Genomic DNA, 26,096 nt, shown 5'->3' on the forward strand with positions numbered 1-26,096 from the left:
ATATATATGAATGATGTTTGTTAGAACATAAGATATAAATTTTTTATTTATTGTTTAAATAGCATAAATATTTACTTAGGTATTAGTATTTTTTGTGCTTTTTTTCAATTAACATTTAAGTGTAAAAATTAAGGTTTTGATTTGGTGTTTTTCTGCTTTAGAATAATTATTTTATTTTTCATTGAAAAGCATGCTGTTATTATTGTTTACTAGTAATTATTTTTCTATTTTTACTGTTCATTTGTGCCAGACCCAGATCAGGTTCAGCCATTGGAGATGACACTCATGAGAATGAAACCCTGACTACCTGTCTAGTGGATAAGTCCCCTTCCACTGCGTCAAACCCCTTGGGGGCTAAAAGAAGCTTCAGTTTACTGTGAGAAATATATAGTCTAGTTGGAGATCATAACCTTATGGGGGTCTAGGTCCACCTATCTTTACTCCATGGGGCCAAGGGGTAAGCCCAATTAGGTGCCCACAAGAATTTCGCTCGTCTGGTAGAGATGACTTGTGAATGTAACCAAGTTGACGGAACGTAGCAAATTCGAAACCCACAGGTGGGTCAGGTCGAAGCTGCGTTTACTCCAGGGAACCTTAATATAAGGAGGGTTTTACCAACCGGAGGCCAGCCAAGGTGCCGTCGGTGGTTGGGATTTTCTTTTGAATTATCCAAAAAAAAGAGCCAATCATTTCCCCTTCAGAAGGCAGGCATCGCTATGATCTGAATCAGCAGGGATCACTGATACAGTGATTGTGAGGGCAGCGTTCGTGCAACCAAAGCTCTCCTATAAAAGGGAATAATTCCCGTTTCCTCCTCACTCCTCTCCCTGATGATGAGATGATCAATTTCTTCCCCAAGATCTCTTCCCTCCCCTCCGCTCCCTCTTCCGCCTTCCCCAGCTACCTGTCAACCCCATATTCCCGCGGGTTTGCGGCCAAACCCCGCCGGGTTCTTCCCGTCTGCCGCCGGGTTCCGCCATCTTCCAGGCGGCGTCGCCGCAGAGATGCTCGCCCATCGGAGAACCCCCCGATGGCGTCGGAGGACGATCCCAGAGTCAAGATGGTCATCAATGTCGAAGAGGCTAGGGCTAGGGTCTCTAACGCCGTCAAGGGCTTCGTCTCGGACGGAGAGGAAGCCGTTCGGGATTTGCGGACTCTGGTCTCGTTCGATCGAGACCGTAGGGTAATCGTCGTCGCCTATCGTCGCTCGTCGTTGGAGTTCTTGGGAACGGTTCTGCTGTGCTCGCTTTGCTTGCTTTCTGTTGGTCGAGCCTTGGTGAGATTGGGATTGGGGTTTGGGAGCGGGAAATTCTGGGGTAGATTCGGGAATGAAGGGTTGGTCAGGAGGGATAGGAGTCTCGGAGGGAGGGAGGTCGTCGTTGGGAGGAGAAGTGGTGATTGGAAGGTGAGTAAGATGGATTTCGACGAGAGGAATCCGCTCTCGGCCGTTGGGAATGTCAGATTAGCGACAGGGGAGCAGGAGAAGCGTGCTCCAAGGGTTGAGAGTTTGCCGGGTTGGTGGCCGAACATAAGATCTTCTCAAACGAAGAGGGAAGTGGACCCAGAGTTCCAACGGGAGGCTAACAGGATAGCTCGAGGTGTGTTCTCTTTTCGCTTCTTTATTTTTGTTGGTGGATTTGAGATGGGCATGTTATTTTCTTACTTGATTTTTAGGTTGGATTAAAAACTAGCAATTAAACTACAAAATGTGAATAAACCCAAATTCGAAATTTCTCATTTGCTTTCTTTAGGGCTTCTATTATGGTCTTTAGCATCAAAGAAGGTTTTTGCAGTATTAAAAAAATATTTTTGCCATATTTTCTGGATATTTTCTTTTTGAAAATCTCACCAATAACAGTGAGAACGAGGGGGAAAAGAGGACCTTCCAGTGTAAGATATGCTGCCTTGTTGTTTTTTCCCAAGCATGTAATGCATTAAAAAAATTGTTCCTAGTATATAAACTGGAAGAAGACCTTCTTGAAACAAGAAGAACAATGGAATGGTTCATATAACATTGACTCGTTAGGAGAATTGAAGCCTCTCCAGGTTTGAACTATCGATTCTGGCCCTTGATTGATAATATGAAATGTTAGTACCCTCTTTTCCTTGCATTACCGATTGTTGTAGTTCAGAATAATAGGTCTCATTCTTTCCTGTACAAATCACTTCTCTTTGGCATGTCATGTTTTTCCCATACTGTTTCTCTTTTCTTTTTTCAATTTTTCTGTTGTGCATCCTGCCACTTTGTGTGACTTTAAATGCACCTCTAAGTCTCACTCTGGGTACTTTGCTTGTTTTCTAGGTAATTTACTTCCCTCGCATGCCTTGGAAATGTTTGACTAAAGGGCCTTTTTCCTTCTAAACTCGTGATCTCCTTGATCTTCAGCAATTATGGATAATAGACTGATCGGAAGGGAGATTACAGAAGATGATATGATGCAAGTTAGTGAAGTTTCTATCTTACGTTTTTCTTTTTATTCTGCAAATTTATTTTGTCCTACCTGCATGCATGTGCAAATGTACATTAAATTATGTATCTATACCCTTGATTAATGTCTGTTTTCATAATTAAAATAGGTACGGTTCATGGTTCCATATGAAAATGTTATTATTGAAACTAATTAAGAGTTTTTGGTTACCTGGCATGTAAACATTGGCTGGTCTAAAGAAATAGATATAAGTGTTGGCATGTTTAATATTTTTTTGGATTTATAACCTGAAGAAACCGCACCTGGCACAAAGACCTGGTCGTGCTGTCTCAGCCTGCCATACCTAAGGTCGTCGTGCTGGCAGCGTAAAACTCCAAGGCTAGGACCCCTGCCCCCGGGCCCTATGCTAAGCGTTGGCTTTGCACAGAGGGGCGACACCCATGGGAATCGAACTTTTACTGCCTGTCTAGCAGTCAAGGCGCCACCCCGCTATGCCACCCCCCCTTGGGGCTGGCATGTTTAATATGTTTTCTCCCGTTTTCCTTTTGGAACTAGCACGGGTTTTAGAAGATAAAATAACTAAAACCTCCCTTATTCAAAAAATGCATGAAACCCTAAAACATGCATATGAAATATTCTTAGTAGAACTTGAGTTTTTAAACTGAAATAGTTGTCGAGTATATCTATTGCTTGATTGAAGTTGTCAGATATTTAACAAGACTGATATATCATTCTACTTTGCTATTGGTCCATCAAACCACTCCAGATAAGGACTGATGGAACCAATTTTATTATACTGCACAATGAAAACATACTTGTGATACAGGATGACATGATAATGAAATTAACAGTGGAAGGAAGCTATGTATCCACAGTCTTAGTTTTGTGGCTTTTGTTCGATATTAACTATTTTTTAAAGTTTTTTCTGTTTAGTTTATAGTTCCTAGAATTGGCATATTTTGGGCCCTATTTATCTTTTGGTTGCTTTTATTTGCACAGGTGAACAATTTAAACCGTGAATGAATTCTTTATGGTGCTCTTTTTTTGAAGTGCCTCAATACTTTCTCTTGAGGAGATTATGCAAGCTTTGTAAAATTCTTAGCTTCTATTGTTGTACATTATTACGAAGAAGTTATGGAAGCTACATATGTTGTTATTTGATCATGACCTATTCTAGCTGTCCCAGCTTCACATAGGACAATTCCATAAAGGCTAGGCAACGAATCTGGCTGCTCTCCAACAAGCTGTGAGGCTTTCACATAGTTAGGAGCATAGTTATCGGAAATGCCAAAGGCATTGGGGAAGCACATTTCGGAAGTACAATTTTTTTTTTGGGAAGCACATTTCTCATTTTTGGGAAGCACACTTCTCCCTTTTTTTCATTTTATTTTTATTTTTATTTTTTTCTCTTTTTTTGCTTTCCCCTCACTTCTTAGGTCACTTCCGGTTCACTTCCTAGGTCATTTTCTATTCGCTTCCTAGGTCGCTTTCGAGACGATTCCTGATTCGCTTCTAAGTCGTCTGACACTTCCCGCTTCCTAAAATTTTGAAAGTGCCTCGCTTCCCATTTCCGCTTCCCATATCACTTCCCGCTCCCGCTTCATCAACTGACAACTCTGGTTAGGATTATCATCGAGTTGATCAGGCATGGTTCATTATAGAGTATCAACTATCAAGCTCCAGCTTTAGTCCAAACTAACCTCAGTCTTTGTCATCCAAGCTTGAACTTGATTTGGTTTAGTTCACAAAGTTTTTCAATGTCAACCCTCTGTTTGAAGTTTAAATACTTCTACTAATTGCCTTAAACAAGCTTCATTTCAGGAGATGCCATCACAGAGATTTTTTTGAATGATAAAACTTGAATAACAGAGCAGCACTAAAAAAAGGAAGCCAAGAGAAATTATTTTAAAATTTCGTAAGGCCTTAATTACTTGAAGTGCTTCAAAGGGAAGTTTTTATTTTTTCAAAAATACCATAAATAAGAACAAAGGTCACATATTGTATGTATGCAGAATGTTTTTCTCTCTGCATTACATTAAATACTATGTAACATGGGTACTTCTACCAGGCGCTGTACCTCTGCTATACCAATACCAATATTGGGTGCTCTTTATATGGACCAACTGGGTTTTGAACTGAACTTGACCCATTTTATCCATCTTGTGATTCAATCAATATGTAGCTTTCAACATTAAAAATGTTTGTTGTTAATTACATATTTGTACTTGTGCAGCTATGGGTATGATGCAAGTATGAAGGGTATGACATGGGAATTTCATTTGATAAGTTTGTAGTAATGTTGTGAAAAGTGCACCTCAAGTCATAAAAAGTATGCCTCTCCTCAAGGCGAGGGCATTTATGCCTTGAGGCGCACTGATATAGTGCAGCTAGCCTGAGGTGTGTGCCTCATACGCCATGAGGCATACACCTCATAGTGAGGCACACATCAGGTTATTTGGGTCAAATTGGGGTCGAGAAGAAGAAGAAGAAGAAGAAGAAGAAGAAGGAGAAGAAGAAGGAGGAGGAGGAGGAGGAGGAGGAGGAGGAGGAGGAGGAGGAGGAGGAGGAGGAGGAGATTGGCTATGTAATTGAGTTATCCGATTTGTTCTTTGTTAAGGATAGGACGTGAAGGGTATTTTGGTTATTATCAGTATCCCAGTCCTACGTAGTGCGTGCTTGACATTAGAGAAGAAGAGAGGAAGAAAAGAAGATAGGAAACAATAGAGGTCGTATTCCCCTAGGGAAGATAGGAAACATGTGGAGATAGATAAGTATTTTAATATAACTACTTGAATAATGAATTTACACAACTACCCTTAATACAATAATAAAGTGCATGTTTACATGGCCAAATATACCCCTGCTCTATAACACATATTAACGTATTCTAACACTTCCCTTCAAACTGTACAGGTTTCTAACCATGGATAATTTGCATTTTAAAGACCAATGTCTCAAAGAGGAGAGTGGTTTGGTGCACAAATCTACTACTTGATCTCCGCCTCTAAAAAAGAGTGGATGAATCTCTTGACTTTCAACATTTTCTCTAACAAAATGCTGATTTATCTCCACGTGTTTCATTTTTTCATGTTAGACCGAATTGGTGGCAATCAGTGTTGTGAAAAGCGTTGAGGCGTAGCGAAGCGCTCCACTAAAAACCGAGGTGAGGCGTAAGCCTCAAGGCGTAAAGCATAAGCTTTAAATTTTTTTTGAAAACTTTAAAAAAATTATAAAAAAATATCTAAAAATACAAATAAATAAAGAAATGCTTTATTGATGAAATAACAACCAATAAGAAATAGAAAATCTCAAATAAGTACTAAAAATATGAGATTAACATATAAAAGTAACTAAAAACTGATTACATAACTGGAAAATATATGAGATTAACCAACAAAAGTTAAAATATACTAAGAAACTGATTACCTAACTGAAATAACTAAAAAATATATGAGATTAACTTACAAAAGTTAAAATATATGAGATTATTTTAAAAAATATGAGATTAACATATAAAAGTGAGTTATTTTTATATGTTACTTTTGTGAAAGTATCTCCAACAAGATACTAATATCAAGACCTTAATATTCTTGATATTGAACCCACCACGAAAGCACAATAAGAACACTTTAGAACACTTGTGCACAAAAAGCACAACCCACAAATAACTCACAAATGCACAAAGGCATAAAATAATGGAATCAATTTATTGAGAACTTGGGCTTTGACTCAAAGCCATGAAGAAATACAAAGGGGAGAACCCCTATTTATAACATCACTAAAGGGGGCCTTGGAGGGGCTCCACCCATAGTCGTTGGAGCCCCTCCAACGGTCACAAATGTGGCCGTTGGAGAGGGCCCAACGACTATGTTGGTGGGCCCCCCAAGGTACCTTTTAGGTACAAATCCAAAAAAGAAATAAAAAGAACAAAAATAAAAATAAAAATAAAAATAAAAGAAACATAATTACAGTCACATCCGAAAAGTGAATGTGCGCAAAAATAGGGAAAAGACTAAACTACCCTTATGACAAAATAAATAGAAATATATATTTTATATATATATATATATATTTGAGTAGATACATATACATATATATTAATATATGTATATGTATTACTATATATATATAAAATATATATATTACATAATATGATTAATGTACATAATTTAACACCCCCCCTCAAACTTAGGGCAGGATGACCGAGAGTTTGCTAAGAAGGAAGTTGAAGCGCGGAGCACACAAGGCTTTAGTGAAGAAGTCTGCCAACTGATACTCGGACGTGACATATGGAAGGTCAATGATTCCTTGGAGATACGCCTCCCGAACATAGTGACAGTCCATCTCGATATGTTTAGTCCGCTCGTGAAAAGTGTGATTTTTAGCAATATAAATCGCACTTTTGTTGTCACAGCAAAGCTTGGTAGGCCCTTCAATTTTGATTCCCATATCTTCCAGCAACTGATGAATCCAAACAATTTCCATGGTAGTAGTTGCCATGGCACGATATTCAGCTTCAGTTGATGATAGAGATACCTTTTGCTGCTTCTTGCATCTCCATGAGATCAATGAGTCTCCTAAGAAAACACAAAAACCAGTGGTGGAGTGACGGTTATTTGGGTCACCTCCCCAATCAGAGTCAGTATAAGCAATTAATTTTAACTCAGAACAGGAAGACAAAAAAACTCCCTTATTAATAGTGTGCTTTAGGTATCTCACGACACGCAAGATAGCACCCATGTGAACAGAAGTTGGTGTATGCTGAAATTGGCTTGCCGTATGCACCGCATGTGAGATATCGGGTCTGGTGATACTTAGATACATCAATGAGCCTACTAGTTGCCTGTAGGGAGTAGGATCGGAGAGAGGAACACCATCATCAATCTTCATTTTTGCTCCCACTATAGCAGGAGTTTCACAAACTTTATCATCTGTAATACCTGACCTGTCAATAATCTCAGATGCAAGCTTAGTTTGAGACAAAAAGTACCCTCTATGAGAGTATGCAACCTCAATACCCAGAAAATAAGTTAAGAAACCCAAATCAGACATTTCAAACTTATCCTTTAATATGGACTTTATGCTTTTAATCCCTTTAGAATCACTCCCAGTAATAAGCATGTCATCCACATATAGCAACAGAATAACAATCCCTGCATTAGACTTTCTAACAAACAAAGCAGTATCAGTAAAGCATGATGAAAAACCATTATCTAACATTACAGAGTTAAACCTATCATACCAAGCTTTGGGAGCTTGTTTTAAACCATACAGTGCTTTCCGAAGACGAAGCACTTTCCCTTTAGGATACTCCATTCCAGGAGGAACATCCATATGTACTTCTTCGTTTAGATCTCCGTTTAAAAACGCATTCTTAACATCCATCTGATAGATGTTCCATTTGTTTATTGAAGCAACAGTTATAAGACATCGGACGGTGACCATCCGAGCAACGGGGGCAAAAGTCTCCTCATAATCAATCCCATATTTTTTACCATACCCTTTTGCAATTAAGCGGGCCTTATATCTCTCAAGAGACCCATCACACTTAGTTTTGACTTTAAACACCCATCTACACCCTATTGCTTTCTTATCTTTAGGAAGGTCTTGAAACTCCCAGGTTCTTGCTTTCTTTAGGGCTTCAAGTTCATTGTTCATAGCAACTATCCATTCTGGGTATTTACGTGCTTCCTCAAAATCCCTAGGTTCTATGTACGAGTGAATGGCGCTTAGACAGGCTCTATATTTTGGTGAAAAAGACTCATATGAGATGAACCTAGAAGGGGGTTTTCTTGATCTTTCGGTCCTACGAAGATTTCCTTCACTTGAAGGGGTAGACTCACTATCATATCTTTCGAGAGCACTTCTAAAAGTACTCCTATCTCTATGAGAGTAGGTTATAGGATCTCTATGTGGTTCTTCATTAATGGATTGATCAGTATGAGATTCAACATTTAGATTTGTTTCATCATCGCTAGTATCATCATCTTCAGTTAACAAATCAAACAGAAAAGAATAATCTATATTCTCATCATTAGTTTCAAGTTTTTCGAAACCACTAACATTTTCCAAGAAGCTTACATTTCTGGAAACATAAAGTTTATCACTCTTAACATCATAACAGCGAAAACCTTTATGAGTTTCAGAGTAACCAAGAAAGGCACAAGGAATGGCCTTAGGGGAGAGTTTGTCATTTTTATCAGTAAGGACAAAACATTTACATCCAAAAACCCTTAACCTGCTATAATCAGGTTCTTTTTCGTATAATTTTTCAAACGGGGAAATCTTGTTCAAGTTTTTAGATGGAAGTCTATTTATGAGATAGACAGAGGTAAGAGCAGCCTCCGCCCAGAGTTTTTTCGGTATATTTTGAGAAATGAGCAAGGTTCGTGTGGTTTCAATAATATGCCTATGTTTCCGTTCAGCCAACCCATTTTGTTGGGGGGTTTTGGGACAAGATTTTTGATGAAGAATTCCATAGTTTTCAAGATAGCTTTTAAATTCATTGGAAAGGTATTCGCCACCTGAATCAGTTCTAAAAATTTTCAAATTTCCATTGAATTGATTTAAAACCATCATATGAAATGTTTTGAAAGTTGAAAAAACTTCATATTTATGTTTAAGAAAATATATCCAACTAAACCTAGTGAAATCATCCACAAAGATAACATAGTACGAAAAACCTCCCTTGGATATCACCGGAGCTGGACCCCATACATCGGAGTGAACGATTTCAAAAGGTTTTGTTGTAAACATGGATCTTTGAGGAAAAGGAAGACTTCTCATTTTTCCAAGAATACATTCATTACAAACAAAATTTTCATTACAAAGATTCTTAACAAAAGGCAAATAAGAGATTTTAACAATGTTGGGATGACCCAATCTCTTATGCCATACATGAATATCTTTGTTTTGAGCAACATTACAAAATTGATTCTTGGGAATTTTAAGAAAATCAACATAGTAGAGGTCTCCTCTCCTAGAGCCTTCCCCAATCAATTTCCCGGACTGGCGATCCTGTATCCAACATTTATTAGAAGAGAACTTTATATCGCAACCATAGTCCGAGAGTTGAGAAACGGAAAGTAAATTTAAGTTTAGTTTTGGAATAAAACGAATTTTTGGGATAAAAAAATCTTGTTTTTCAAAATTACCCATTCCTTTAATTTCAAGAGGGGTTCCATCCGCGGTTGAGACAAAAGATGGAAGGCGATTTTCAGAATAATTAGAGAGAAAACAATGACTTGGAGTCATATGAAACGAAGCACCAGAATCAAGTAGCCAAGATGTCTTACCAAGAGAGGAAGAAGATGACATGGCGGCTCCAGAAGTGCCTCCTTTGAGAAGAGGTTGAAGAGCATCCATAATTTGATGAAGCGAAAGAGGTTCATTCGATGTTGAAGGCCGTTCCTCCGATTGGGATGCTAAAGCCGCGGCGAGGAATTTCTTCCATTTAGGACAATTTGGTTTGATATGTCCCGGTTCTTTACAAAAATGGCAAGTTAATTTGCTATAATCTCTCTTGCCATATCGATCATTTTGCCCTTGATTTTTGAAATGGGGCGGTTTGTAGGTCTTCAAATTATTACCGGGTCTTGACACGGCATTGACCACTTCATAGTCATTTTGAGAAGGTGTAGCAAGAATGCTTGGGTTATTTTTACTAATCCCCATACGTGTTTCCTCACCACTTAGCTTGGTGATGACATCTTCAATAGATGGGGAGGTAAAAGCCGATAGAAGGGAGGACCGAATTTGCTCAAATTCGGGTCTAAGACCATTTAAGAAGTTGAAGAAACGATCTTCCTCAAGTTGTTTGTGCCTTAACTCAATAGCTTCTCCACTCCATTTTGGTTCGAGCATGGCAAGCTTGTCCCAAATAGATGATAATTCGGCAAAATATTCCCGAATAGATAAATAATTTTGTTGAAGAGTCAAGGCTTTCTTTTGGAGGTAGTATTTGTGAGACAAGTCTCTTGACGTATACATTTTTTCAAGGTATAACCAAGCTTCGGAGGCCCTTTTAAATTTGATGATGTTGGCATTGATCTTGGTTTCAACGGACGAAAAAATCCAAGACAAAATTTTGAAGTTCTTCATTTCCCACTTATCATGCCTTTTGGAATATTCTTCTAAGGCCTTTTGTCTATCTTCTCCTTCAAGAATTTTGATTTCCCCTTTCTCTATAATAAAAAGCTTGGGTTCGGGTTCCGATATGGATCCTTGAACATAACCCCAAAGACCTTTCCCTTTGATGTGGGCTTCCATGTTGCCGGCCCAAACATGGTAGTTTGAACCACTAAGTTTAAAACCAAGAGAGAAGTGGGAGTCTTTTTCACCCATTATGGAGAAGAGAAGATGAAAAATAAAGCATACCTTAACGGATTTTCAACCTTTTCTTGACAAAAGTTGCTTCTAAAATATTGCCCGGAGCAAATGCTTTACTCAAAAACTTCACTGGCTTGAGGGCACGATTTTCGAGGTGCTTCACAAGAGGCGAAATGCACGATCTTCTTTCTTCCAACGAGGCTCTGATACCATGTGAAAGTATCTCCAACAAGATACTAATATCAAGACCTTAATATTCTTGATATTGAACCCACCACGAAAGCACAATAAGAACACTTTAGAACACTTGTGCACAAAAAGCACAACCCACAAATAACTCACAAATGCACAAAGGCATAAAATAATGGAATCAATTTATTGAGAACTTGGGCTTTGACTCAAAGCCATGAAGAAATACAAAGGGGAGAACCCCTATTTATAACATCACTAAAGGGGGCCTTGGAGGGGCTCCACCCATAGTCGTTGGAGCCCCTCCAACGGTCACAAATGTGACCGTTGGAGAGGGCCCAACGACTATGTTGGTGGGCCCCCCAAGGTACCTTTTAGGTACAAATCCAAAAAAGAAATAAAAAGAACAAAAATAAAAATAAAAATAAAAATAAAAGAAACATAATTACAGTCACATCCGAAAAGTGAATGTGCGCAAAAATAGGGAAAAGACTAAACTACCCTTATGACAAAATAAATAGAAATATATATTTTATATATATATATATTTGAGTAGATACATATACATATATATTAATATATGTATATGTATTACCATATATATATAAAATATATATATTACATAATATGATTAATGTACATAATTTAACAACTTTAAGTAACATATAAAAACTGATTACATAACAGGAAAATACATGAGATTAACCAACAAAAGTTAAAATATACTAAAACAAAAGTTAAAATATACTAAGAAACTGATTACATAACTAAAATAACTGGAAAATATATGAGATTAACCTACAACAATCTTGTTGATTATATCTTAGAAATCTTTAATTTTTTTTTTTTTGCACCTTAAGGCACAGAGGGCCGCGCCTTTTGCGCCTCAAGGCGCGTTTTTTATAACACTGGTGGCAATAGCTATAACACTCATGTTATCACAAAATAAGAGTGATTTCGAAAGTCAACCAAGAGTCTGGCATAGTTGCCTAGTGCATTGTAATTAGGCTTTTGTTGAGAAGCTTGTTTCTAGTGGTTTAATTTCTTCGTCCAGTTTGAGTCAAGAGTCAAATAATAAAATCTGTTCCTGTTGTTAGGTCTCAAAAAGTCACGTACTGCCATATGTTTCTTCTAATAAAAGAGCTTGTAAATTGGTTGAAATTGTTCATTCTGATGTATGGGGACCGGCTCCCAATACTTCTTCCTTTGGAATTCGATATTATATTACCTTTATTGATAACTATTCTAGGTATACATGAAATTATTTTATGAAGCACAAACATAAAGTTTTTAAAATCTTTTAAAACTTTCATGCTTTGATTCATGATCAGTTGTCCCTACCTATTCTTAATTTTCAGTGTGATAGTGGAGGCGAATACTCTTCAAATGACTTTATTGAATATTTTAAAGAAAATGAAGTCAAGCAAAAAGTATCTTGTCTCCAAACACCTCGGCATAATGGGCTTGCTGAGAGAAAACATAGGTACATAGTAGAGAGTGTTCTTGCCATGATGCATGAAGGATGTGTTCCTTCGTTTCTCTGGACGGAAGCCTTTAACATGCTGCCAATAAAGGTGATCCAACACAAATCACCATATTATGAACTGTTTGAACAACATCTTAATGATGATTATCTAAAGACATGCGGCTGCACCTGTTATGTTTATATTGATGCATCTTTAAGAACTAAATTTGTCAGGAAAGCCTACATTTGCAAGTTTATTGGATATGCTTATGACTACAAATGGTACAAATGCTATGATGTCAAAAACATGTGCATTCGTATTTCAAGAAAAGTTGTTTTTGATGAACTAAATTTTGACTTAAAGAACAAGTCTCAAAGTATACAGTTACAACCTACTCATCTATATCAACCCTGGTTGGATGATAGTTTGTTTCTCATGGAGATGGGTGCTGTGAATAATGCAGCTAACAATGAACTTGGTGATTCAGAAGTCTGAATAAAGGAGTAGATTATTATAGGACAACAAATCAGCAGAACAAATTCAATAGATGGGAAGTTTAAAGGAATTATATACAGCCGCAGGAGTCAAAATGAACCAGAAAATTGTTTAGAACATGGAACTTTTGAATTGCCATATGATCAAAATGTCCAAACAGCTAGAAGATCCAGAAGAGTGCGGCATCCTATTAATCATTGGGTGAGTTATAAGAACTTTAGTGCTGAGCATCAAGTATGTTTAACTGTTGTCTCCCAACATCAAGAGCCTCAATCCTACAATTATGCCTCAAAAACCAACAAATGGATTAAAGTTATGAATGAAGAGATGCAAGCATTGTATGAGTGCCTCAAGAGGCCTGAAGGGAAGAATGTGGTTGGATCAAAGTGGGGTTTTAAAATCAAATACTAACTAGATGGTAACATAGAAAGGTAAGGCAAGGTAGGTTGCAAAGGGGTTCACCCAAGAGCATGGGTTGGATTAGAAAGGTACAAGAAAACTAGATGGCAGCATAGAAAGGTAAAAATGAGGACTATCAGAGAAGTGGGATTTTAAAATCAAATACTAACTAGATGGTAACATAGAAAGGTAAGGCAAGGTAGGTTGCAAAGGGGTTCACCCAAGAGCATGGGTTGGATTAGAAAGGTACAAGAAAAACTAGATGACAACATAGAAACGTAAAAATGAGGACTATCAGAGGTATTTTTCAGCTAGATGTTAAAAATGCCTCTTACATGGAGACCTCAAAGAAGTGTACATGGAACAACCACAATGATATAGTGAAAAGGATCCGATGAGTTATGTGTGTAAGTTGAACGAGGTTATATATGGACTAAAACAAGCATCCATGTCATGGTTTGAAAGCTTCTCACTTGAAATTCAGTAACATGGCTTCCAAAGATCTCATCTAGATCACTCTCTTTTTATTTATAAAGGTCAGAATTGGATAACTATGTTACTTATCTATGTTGATATATCATACTTGCAGGGGATTCTGAGGAGCATATTGATGAGATCAAGGAGGTGTTGAGTCAGAGATTTAAAATGAAGGACCTAGGGGATTTCGAGTATTTCCTAGGTGTTGAAGTCAATATGAGAAAAAATGTATTGATGTTAACTCAACATAAGTATACATTTGACTTGCTTACCAAAGCTGAGATGAAAGATTGCAAGTTGATATTAACTCCAAATGTGTTGCAACAGAAACTTGGATGTGATGGAGAGATTTTTTATGATCCTACGAGGTATAGGAGTATTGTGGGTATGCTCCAATATCTCACTTTTACTCATCCTCATGTTTATGCGGTAAATCAAGTTTCTTAATTCATGCACTGTCCACACATTAATCATGTTGAAGCTGTTAAAAGGATCCTTAGATATCTAAAAGGCACTCTTGTAGATAGACTTTGTTATCGAAAGAGAGACCGTATTGAGAGTATGTTGATAATGATGACTTTCTCATATGCACACTGGGCAAGGGACCTAGATAAAATATGATCGATTTTTGAAAATTGTGTTTTCATTGGAAAAAATCTAGTTTCATGTAGTAGCAAAAAGCAAAAGGTAGTGGCTCATTCTAGTACTAAGGTTGAATATTGGTGAATGACAGTAGCTTTATCAGAAATAGCTTTATCAGAAATAACCTGGATCGGGTATTTCTTGTTTGATCTAAACCAATAGATGCCAAGCTCAATATTGTTTTGTGATAATCAAAGTGCTATTAAGATCTCACTTAATCCAATTCAACACGAAAGAACCAAACATATTGAGATAGATTAACATTTCATCAGAAGAAAAATAGAAAGTGGGGAGATCGCGACTCAGGATCGAGTTGTTGATATATTCACAAAAGGGCTAGGCGGTGTTTTTGGTAGTTGGAGAGCAAGTTGTCCATAGTTCTTACAATGCACAACTTGAGTGAGGCTATTGAGATGTGACGTTTTGGATCCAGATCCAGATTGATGTGTTTGGGTGCTACGGCCTTTTTATGTAATGCCCTAAGTCACAGGGACTCGGCAAAGCAGGTGCCGCACCTGCGTCGACGCGACGCAGGTGCGCGTGTGGGTGCGGCACCCGGTGTGGTCAACACGACCCTGGGTGCGGTCAATGCATCAGGTTCATTTTTGTCCAATTTTTTAACGTAATTTTTTTTTGATGCCCGATCAGAAGGGGCTGCAAAAGAGGATTAGGGCAAAATTTTTTTGCCCTAATCCTCTCCTCTCCTCTCCCACGCAGCTCCGCTCTCTCGCTCGCCTCTTCTCATCCCGACGTCTCACAGGGGAGCTCGATGCCACCTCCTCCTCTCCTTTGTCGCAGGTACCCTCTCGCTCTCTTGTTGGGTCGGCAGGGGAGGGGCCGAGCCCCCCCTGCTCCCTCTCGCTCTCTTGTTGGGTCGGCAGGGGAGGGGTCGAGCCCCCTCTCTGCTCCCTTTGATTTCAGGGGAGGGGCTGAGCCCCTCCCTGTTTTCGGCAAGGGAGTGGCCGAGCCCCCACCCTGCTCCCTCTGATTTCAGGGGAGGGGCCGAGCCCCCCTCCCTGCTCCCTCTAATTTCAGGGAGGGGTCGAGCCCCTCCCTATTTTCGGCAGTGGAGGGGTCGAGCCCCCACCCTGATTTCAGGAGAGGGGCCGAGCCCCTCCCAAGAAAAAATTTCTTCCGGGGGGCGCTGCCCCCCTACGACCCCCCATCAGGGGCGGCCCCCTACCACAAATATATATTTTTTTTGTGTTTTCAAGACAAAAATGATGGATAAAGGGAAAGGATTCGCGTCATCTTTATCCCCATATGTGAGTTTTGCTGCTAGTTTTGTTGATAGTTGTAGTGGGAGTGATGATGTAGGGCTACTATGGGTACATGTAGATAAACCGACAAAAACTGGAGAAGAAGGTGGTGGAAACAAGAGATTTTGATGCAAGCTCTGTGAAAGAGATTTTGTTGGGTCTTACACAAGAGTGAAGGCTCATTTGTTGAAGATACCAGGACATGACATTTCAGGATGCAAAAAAGTTGATGAGGCAATGCGAAGACAATACAAGAAAATACAAGAAGAATATGAGAAGAGAAAGACAATGAGTGATTCTTGTGCAATTAGTGTGCCATTTGGAAGCCACTAAGAAGATGCTGAAAAAGAAAAAAAAAGTCAATGTAGGAGGTAGAGGAATGATACAAGCATCATTCAATACATATGGAAGGGAGGATATAAATAGAAAAGTAGTGAGGTATTTTTATTCTATTTCACTCCCATTTAATACGGCTAGAAATCCTTATTAGAAGGATTTAGTAACATCTTTGGCAAATTATAATTTGAGTGGCTATGTCCCTCCAAGCTCATAAAAAATACGAACCACACTTCTTGCAGAAGAGAGGGCAAATGTGAAGAGGTTGCTGGAGATTAAAAGATATTCATGGGAGCAAAATGGAGTTTCTATTATTTCTGATGGATGAACAAATATTCAAAGGCGTCCACTGATCAATTTCATTGTTTGTTCGCTTAGTGACCCAATACTCTTGAAAGCAATTGATGCATATGGGGAATATAAAAATGCAGAGTATTTGAAGGGGTTGTTTATAGAAGTCATAAAAGAAGTGGGTGATCAGAAAGTGGTGCAAATCATTACAGACAACGCTCTACTTTGTAAAAGTGCAGTGTTGAGTTTGGAGAGTGGGTATCCTCATATTTTTTGGACTCTCTGTGTAGCACACAGCGTAAATCTGGCCTTAAAGAGCATCTGTAACCCCAAAGAAGAAGAAAATTTACAAGCATATGCTTTATGTTCATAGATTGAAGATTTAGAAAGAAATGTCAAAATCCTTAGGAATTTTGTTAACCACCATCGTGCTAATGCTATATTTAATAGGCATTCTGACCTGAATTTGTTGGTCGCTGAAACACATTTTGCGTCCATCATTGTGATGGTGAAGAGGATTAAAAAAGTGAAGAATGCTTTGGTTAACATAGTGATTGATGAAAATTGGACATTCTATCATGTTGATGATGATATCAAGACTCAAGAAATTCATTCTTGATGATGAGTTTTGGGATAGAGTGGTATACTTGCTTAAATTTACGCAACCTATTTGGGAAATGTTAAGAGAAGTTGATGAAGATGAGCCCATGCTTCACAGAGTTTATGAAATGTGGGATAATATAATTGAAAAAATACAAGCTATAGTTTTCAAGCATGAAGAAAAAAATCCATTCATTAAATGATTCAAATTTTTTTAACCATATTCATTCAATTTTAGTCAGAAGATGACATAAGAGCAATACTTCTTTGCATTGCATGACACATTCTCTTAATAAAAAATATTATGCAAATAAGTGACAGGAAGGTGGTATTGGTCGTGTCCCTCCAAATTTAGACCCAGAGCTATCAAGACATAAAAATATGTGTATGACAAGATTTTTTCCAGAAGCATATCTTCTACATCAAGTCACACAAGAGTTTGAGAAATTTTCATCTTCGAGATTATATGGACCGACATTATTCGCGAGAGAAGAGGATATTCGCAAGAGAAGAGGATAATATAGATCCTATCACATGGTGGTCAACATTTGGATCAGAAACACCTCTTCTCCAACGTCTTGCATTAAGATTGCTATCACAACCTGCTAGTTCATCTTGTTGTGAAAGAAATTGGAGCATATTCTCAAATTCACAATATGAAGAGAAACAAACTCACCAGTAAGCATGCAGATGATTTAGTATATGTTCATTCAAATCTTCGATTATTTTCGCGAACCAATGATGAATATAGGTACTGATTTGCTCTCTTAGTTATTTGATTATTTCTTAGTTTTCATTTAAATATACTTGTATTGTATTTAATATTTTCAAATTGGGTTTGTAATGCAGACAAGGAACATCCAAATTTTGGGATGTAAACCCAGAATACTGTGACTTCGAGGGAGAGCATAATTTCAACATGACAAACATGGGCCCAGTATTCTTTCTAATGATGCATTTGATGATGAAGAAAAAAATTATTAAGATCCATTACTTCATCGTCATATACATTGTAGGATATGCTTTTGGTATGTAATTTAATTCTTTTCTGCTTTACTTATATGATTGATATTTAGGTTGATTTATGTAATATCTTTACTTATTTGATTGATATTTAGGTTGATATATTGCAGGCATGATGAATGATATTATGACAATGTTAACTGTTGAAACTTTAAAATATATATATATATATATATATGCCCTGCCGCACCCCCGCACCCAAGGTTTTTGAAAGTGCCGCACCTCCGCACCCAAGGTTTTTGAAAGACCATAAAAAACTACGGTTATAACCAAGGTTTTAAAACCCGTGACTCGGAACTCGACTCGTTCTTTATTGACTCGTGACTCGGCGGGTCAACTCGGTGACTCGGACCGGGTTTTGTTAACTTTTAATTTTAAAAGAAAAACAATATATAATTTGTCTGAAACCATGTTTTTGAGTAAACATAGTCTCCAAATGTCTGTAAGAATATAAAAACAACTGCAAAGAGCTATAGAGGTTTGCTTGAATAATTGAATTTGATATCTATACGAGCACTTTGACAGTCAATTTGTCATGTGCCACAGAAATCTGGGAGTTTAAAGATTAAAAGTTTATTAGATGTAGAACAGTTGGTCACGACAAGCAAAAATTCATTAATTTTGCTAGTTTAAGTCCCGACTGCCAAACCATTTCATCAGCTTGCAGAAAGTACTAGACTCTTTTAGCCTTACTCAAGACTTGGTTCTCCATTTCAACAGTTTATCTGATTTTTCATATCAATCCCAATTTTGAGGTAAACAAGGTCTGAAACTGCAAAATAGACCATTTTTTATTCGACAAAAGCAAATGCATACAAAAATCTCCTGGTTTTGCCAATAGAGTAAGTTTTTCAATGTATGTTTTTACACAGTCAATTGTACATACAATCTATTAGAACACAATTTTTTTTTTCAAATAGTTTGTCAATATGTAAGCAAGTTTCTCAAGGGCTTCACAAATCAATGGCCTACAATATGCCAAAATTTCATGACTCAAAAAAGCATATTTTTACATAAAAAAATATGATAAAGGTGTGATTCCTAGCAAATAAACCATGTTGAAGTTGAACACATATATGAGGTCAGATTGCTTAGATACAACTTGCATCTATGATTTTTCAACTAGATTGTACAGACAGTAAACAGTAGACTGCATATATGTAAATATATCATTACCATTTTAAACTCAAAAAACAAATTTCAAACATCCCAGAACTCGCCCGAGTCAGACCGAGTCAGGCCCGAGTCAGGCCCGAGTTTTGGCAAACCGAGTTTGCCTTGCTGGGTTGACTCGCTGGAGGGCCGAGCCGAGTCAGCCGAGTCAACGAGTTGACTCGGCGAGTTTTAAAACACTGGTTATAACACGCTGATACCTATGTCACATGGGTGCGGCGCAATTTTAAAATTTTTGGACACGGGGACTCGGCTATATATATATATTATTTTTTTAAAAAGTGCACAGACACAACACAGTCTGTGTCTGTGTCTGTGTCTATGTCTGTGTCTGTGTCTGTGTCTGTGCACAGTCACAATTATTATTATTATTTTTTAAAAAAGTGCACTGCACTGTGACTGTGCACTGTGACTCTTTATATATTTTTTTAAATAAAAAATATAAAAAAATCATTTTTTGGGACAAATGAACATTTTTTGACTCTGTCAAAGTTGACCGAGTCCAAAATGTGGATGGACTCGGCCTCAACTCGTTGACCGAGTCCGACTCAGCGTTGACCCAGTCCAGGCCGAGTCCGAAGCCGCACCCGTGTCCCCACCCGTGTCGGGGCGTGTCGACTCGAGTGCGGCACCTCCCTAGCCAAGTCCATGTGACTTAGGCTGATACGTAGCGTGAGGGAGGAATCCGGGAAGGACTACCATTACGCCCATAAAGAATAAAAAAAAGTACTAATCATGAGTATTGTTGGTATGTATTCTAATGTTGATATAAAAGTAACGTACGACCCATGAGGTAGGGTGTGGAGATTATTTGCTGCAGCCTTCTTCTCCTTTTCTCGCATTCACTCTTGTGAAGTTCTTAGTGACATGATCTGAATTTACAATATGTACTCACATATCGCCCATTGACGGTCCTTATTCCAACACGTTTTCGTGTGCTCTCAAGTGTTCCTTTTGGAGCTCCAAGGCCCCTATCTCCTTCTCCAACATCGCCTTTGTGTTCTGCATTAGTGGCATCATATTAGGATCATGATACACTTAGCACCACGTTCAGCAAGTTGAATTTACAACAACCCCATATAGTGATTTCGTGGCCTACAGGTACATATGCACAACAAAATAGTAAAGTGCAGCCTGCTCCTTCCTCCTTTTAGGCTTCTTCCTCTCATAATACTTGATATCTCGATTCTGGGAAATTGAAGTAAATTTGTACATGCTATGCCTTATCATGGATTGGGTCGAATTATTACAGTGAATGGTAAACATCGCCCATCACTCATAGGCATTGTCTTGGTCCCTACCAATTTTGGTCCCCTTTATTTGTCCAATACTCTTCTTTCTCCCAACATTAAACACAATCTTATTTTTATCTCTCAATTGTCTGATCAAATGAATTCTCATGTTATCTTTTCTTCGTCTTTAGTTTTTGTGAAAGATATTCACACGAAGCGGATGCTTCTGGAAGGGAAGAGATGTGGTGAATGAAGTTTCTTCTGGGAAAATGTCTTCAAGACCAAAGCTATATGCACAAGGACACTAGATTCTCAATAAACAAATATGTGCACAAAGGCAAATTGAACACTCACAAAAGAGTACACATGCACAAAGGCATGAAAAAATAAAGAACAAATTTATTGAACGGATGAGTGAACCTTTACAAAAAGGATACTTTTACAAGGGTAATAACCAAGGTTGCAAGACTAGAAAGCGGAAGCGGGAAAGGATACGGTAAGCGGAAGCGAGAAGCGATGCATTTTAAAATGTATAGGAAGGAGGAAGCGAGGAATAAAATATATATATATATAAAATAATTGAATGTGAATAAAAATGAAACACAAATAAAAACTAAAATAAAAGTGACTAATATTAAATTTCATGATTTTTTAGGGTAAGAATTAAATTTTTAACAAAATCTAAAAATGATGATTACCAATTTAGAGAAAGCACATGGAAGTGAGTGAGAAGAGTGAAAGAAAACATATAAAAAACATGAAAAGTTGAGTAAAAGAACATATAAGATGAATAAATGAAGTGTGTGGAAAACGTGGCGGAATCGAGGTTCTCATTAAGTTTCGGAAGCAAGGAGTATCGCGCTTCAGAGGCGAGTTTCCGGGGAGCGAGCTTCCCACATATCTAAGAAGCTTTCGGTAACTCTGGTAATAACCATATTATTTATAGGCTACAATGGGACCCAAGGAGGGGCTCCATATAGACGTTGGAGCCCCTCCAATAGTCACATTTATGACTGTTGGAGGGGTCCAACACCTATATGGTTGACCCCTCCAACCTCCAATCAAAAGATAAATAAATAAAGAAAAAAAAAGAAAAAAAAAACGGCATATTCTGTTTTGAATATGCTTATTACAAGTGAAATGACAGTTTTATCCTTAGAGGATGTTACAAAAAGAAAAGTATATATATATATAGATAGATAGATAGATACATATACATATATATGAAATATATATGTATTTCTCTCTCTCTCTCTCTCTCTCTATATATATATATATATATATATATATATATATATATGAGATACAATTTAACACCCCCCTCAAACTTACAACGTAATGACCGAAAGTTTGCCAAGGAGAAAATTGAATCTAAAAGAACTAAGCGCCTTGGTGAAGAAGTCAACCAATTGATATTCTGATGTTACATAAGGAAGATCTATAACTTTCTTCAGATATTATTCTCTAACATAGTGGCAATTCATCTCAATATGTTTTGTGCGCTCATGAAATGTGTGATTTTTGACAATATAGATTACACTCTTGTTATCACAACACAACTTTGTGGGCCCTTGAACATGAATCCTCATATCCTCTAGTAGTTGACAGATCCAGACAATCTCCATGGTTGTAGTTGCCATGGCCAGGTATTCAGCTTCAGTAGATGACATGAACACCTTTTGTTGCTTCTTGCATCTATAAGAAATTAATGATTTTCCTAAAAATACACAAAACCAGTGGTAGAGTGACGGTTATTTGGATCACCTCCCCAACCAGAGTCAATATAAACAATTAAATTTAATTCAAAAGATAAGATAAGAATACTCTCTTATTCAAATATCCTTTTATATATCTGATGATTCGGAGAATTGCACTCATATAAACTGATGTATGTGTATGTTGATGCTGGAATTGACTTGCAATATGAACATGTGAAATATTAGGTCTAGTGATGCTAAGATACATTAAAGATCCAACAAGTTGGTGAGATATTTTAGAAGAACCCCATCATCGTTTTTCATCTTTGTTCCTATAACTTCAGGAGTTTCATAAACTTTTTATCATATGTAATTCCTGACCTTTCAATAATCTCAAATGCAAGTTTAGTTTGAGATAAAAAATAACCCCTATGAGAATCTCAAGTTTGACATTTCAAATTTATCTTTTAGTATAGATTTTATGCTCTTAATCCCTTTAGTATTGTCACTTGTAATTAGCATATCATCAACATATAATAATAAAATCACAATTCCTGCATTGGATTTCTTGACAAACAAGGCTATATCAGTAAAACATGAAGTAAATCCATTTTCTATCATTACATTATTAAATCGATCATACGAAGCCTTGAGAGCTTGTTTCAAACGATAAAGAGCTTTTCGTAGGCGAAGAACTTTACCTTTAGGAATTTTCATTCCTAGAGGAGCATCCATATAGACTTCTTCGTTTAGAACACTATTCAAAAAGGCATTTTTGACATCCATTTGCTATATGTTATATTTTTTAATTGAAGCAATGATAATAAGACACCTAACAATAATCATACACGCAACAGGGGCAAAAGTTTCATCATAGTCTATTCCATGTTCTTGACTATATTCTTTGGCAACTAGACAAACTTTAAACATTTCAAGAGACCCATCACTCTTGGTCTTGACTTTGAAAACCTATATACATCCTATATTTTTCTTTCCATTAGGAAGATTTTAAAATTCCTAAGTTTTAGCTTTTCTAAGAGCTCTAAGTTCATTATTCATAGATTCCCTGCATTCGACAATCTTCTTGGCTTATTCAAAGTTTTTAGGTTCCACATATGAGTGAATGACGCTATGATAAGCTCTATATTTAGGTGAGAACAGTGTTGTGAAAAGCGTTGAGGCGTAGCAAGGCGCTCCACCAAAATCAGAGGCGAGGCGTAAGCCTCGAGGCGCAAAGCGTAAGCCTCAAAATTTTTTTTATTAAAACTTAAAAAAACTATAAAAATTATCTAAAATTATAAATAAATAAGAAATGCTTTATTGATGAAGCAACAACCAACAAAAAATAAAAAATCTCAAATTTGCAGATTTTCATATCACGTGTATTTGCAGATTTTCATTAAAAACAAAAACACGTAGATACCGCGATTTCAACATATTATATCTTTTTCACTGTCAAACACGCGTATCAAAATTTTCCCCAATGCTGGAAATGCATATCAGGTGTATTTACAGATTTCCAGCAAAAGCAAAAACACGCAGCTGCAGTGATCGTATCCATTAACATACAAAAAAATTAACCATCTAATGAAACATAAATACAGACATTTTTAATGTAACACCATGTTTCTGTACATAAAAGAAATTGCAGGACCCCTAGCAGATACACGACAAAATGTATTTGGCACAGAATCATCCTGACAAAAATAAATAAAATCACGCCTCATAGCAAAGTGCACTAATCTTTTGTTTTTCTTTTATTTTCAGATGCATATTGAGAATGCCGAGCACATTCAGAGGTGTATTGAAAACGCAAAACACCTTTGGATGTGTATTGAAAACGCAAAGCATACTCGGAAGCATCTTGAAAACGCAGAGCACATTCAGAGGTGTATTGAAAACGCAAAACACATTAACTGAAAACAAAAAGAATAAATTAGAATAGTTGAATGCATTTTCTGTGCATGAACTACGGCAAAAAGAGAGACAAAATCTGTGCATTTTTTTGTATCACGCGAGAGACGAGAGAAGAGACAAGAAGAAGAGGAGAACGAGAGAGCAAAAAAAATCCATACCTGTTTCGGGGCTCCACCATACGAGAGAGAATGTTGTGAGCTTGTGAGAGCCGTGAGGGAGAGAAGGCTGTGAGAAAAAAATAGAGATAGGGGTGAGAAAAAAAAATAAAAACACATAAAGGGGTCGTAGGACTTTCTTTAAGCCCTAATTTTTTGGTCGAATGAGGGTTTTGACCCTCATTTGACCAAATAAATCGAGGCGTGTACGCCTCAGACCGAGGCGCGCCTCGCCTTAAGGTGTGCGCCTCAAGGCCTATGAGGCGCACGCCTCAAGGGTATTGCGTTTCAAGCCTGCACCTCAAGGCATAAAGGCCCTTGCCTTGAGGCGAGGCGTGCTTTTTGCGCCTTGAGGCGCATTTTTAATAACACTGGGTGAGAAGGAATTATAGGATATAAACCTAGAAGGAATTTTTCTAGCCCTTTCGGTTCTTCAAGGATTTAGATCATTTGTGGAGGTAGGTTCACTATATTTCTCAATTGCACTTCTAAAAGTGTTTATCTCTATGTGTATAAGTGATAGGATCACTAGATGTTCTTTCTACGATATGATGATCAATAGATTGATGACAAGAATTGTTATTTTCTTCTATATTTTCATTATCATTAAGATCATTATATACGAGCTCATCATCACTAGAAACATCATCATTTCTAGATAACAATTCAAACAAAAATGAATAATCCACATTTTCTTTACGAGGTTCATGTTTTTCAAAACCACTAACGTTTCCCAAAAAGGTTACGCTCCTAGAAACATATAATTTATCCTTTTTAATATCATAACATCTAAAACCTTTTTGAGTTTCGAAATATCCAAAAAATGCATAAGGAATGGATTTCGGTAAGAGTTTATCATTTTTATCCATAATAACAAAACACTTGCATCCAAAGACTCTCAACATATTGTAGTCAGGTTTTTTTTATATATAATTTCAAAAGGTGATAATTTATTTTAATTTTTTAGAGGAAAAACAATTTATAAGATAAATGGATCTAAGAGCCACCTCGACCCAAAATCTTTTAGGAATATTTTGAGAAATAATCAAAGTTGTAGTGGTTTCAATAATATGCCTATGTTTTCTTTCAGCTAAATCATTTTGTTGAGGTGTTTAGGACAAAAATTTTGATGAGTAATTTCATAATTTTCAAGATAGTTTTTGAAGTCATTTGAAAGATATTCTCCTTCGGAGTCGGTCCTAAAAATTTTAAGTTACTATTAAATTGATTCTTAATCATCGTGTGATATGTTTTAAAAGATGCAAAAAACCTCATGTTTATGTTTAAGGAAATATATCCAACAATATCTAGAATAATCATCAAAGGGTATACTTAGGTGCATGGCCTTGATTTTAATGAAACCTTCAGTCCTATTGTTAGAATTAGGGCAATTTATGTTATTCTTTTTTTTGTTACTTTTGGTTGGTAGTTGTATCAACTTGATGTAAAAAATGCATTTCTTCACGAAGAATTATATAAAAAAGTATATATGGAGCATCCTTCTGGCTATCCTGAAGTTGATGTTGCAAAGACAACTTTGAGATTAAGAAAGGCTATCTATGGCCTCAAGTAGGCTTTCGGGGCATGATTTGAGACATTCAGGAGGGTGCCGCACCCGCGTCGACGCGACTCGACGCGGGTGCGGGTGCCGCACCGGGTGCGGTCAACTCGATCCTCGGTGCGTTGACCGCACCCAGGATCATTAATGTCCATTTTAAAAAAAAAAAATTTGCCCAAATGGGCTTCGAAATTTTTTTAAAAAAACTTTATGCTAGTCTGTCAAGCATAAAGTAAGTTTTTCACGCACAGCAGCTGTCAGCACAGCTGCAGCAGCTGTCTGTCAGCTGCAGCAGCTGTCTGTCAGCTGCTGACAGCTGCAGCAGCTGTCTGTCAGCTGCTGACAGCAGCTGCCTGTCAGCTGCTGACAGCAGCTGACAGCTGCAAAGTTTAAAAAAAAACCCCGCCTATTCCCCAACCCCCTATATATA

General features: G+C 37.4%; 1 protein-coding gene across 2 annotated transcripts in view; it reads left to right on the plus strand.

Moving 5' to 3' along the window:
• The first annotated feature begins 714 nt into the window (after positions 1-714).
• Positions 715-26,096, plus strand: part of LOC149846348 (phosphoribosylformylglycinamidine synthase) — a 39,124-nt gene continuing 13,742 nt past the window's right edge. For both annotated transcript variants that reach the window (XM_089996311.1, XM_089996312.1), the window contains exons 1-2: positions 715-1,598; positions 2,387-2,442. In XM_089996311.1, coding sequence (XP_089852437.1) covers positions 839-1,598; positions 2,387-2,442 — 816 coding nt within the window. In that variant the 5' untranslated portion in view covers positions 715-838. The remainder of the gene's footprint in view (positions 1,599-2,386; positions 2,443-26,096) is intronic.

Source organism: Nuphar pumila, chromosome 2 (genome assembly GCF_984573655.1).
Source record: "Nuphar pumila chromosome 2, dmNupPumi1.hap1.1, whole genome shotgun sequence".
Classification (NCBI taxonomy): Eukaryota; Viridiplantae; Streptophyta; class Magnoliopsida; order Nymphaeales; family Nymphaeaceae; genus Nuphar; species Nuphar pumila.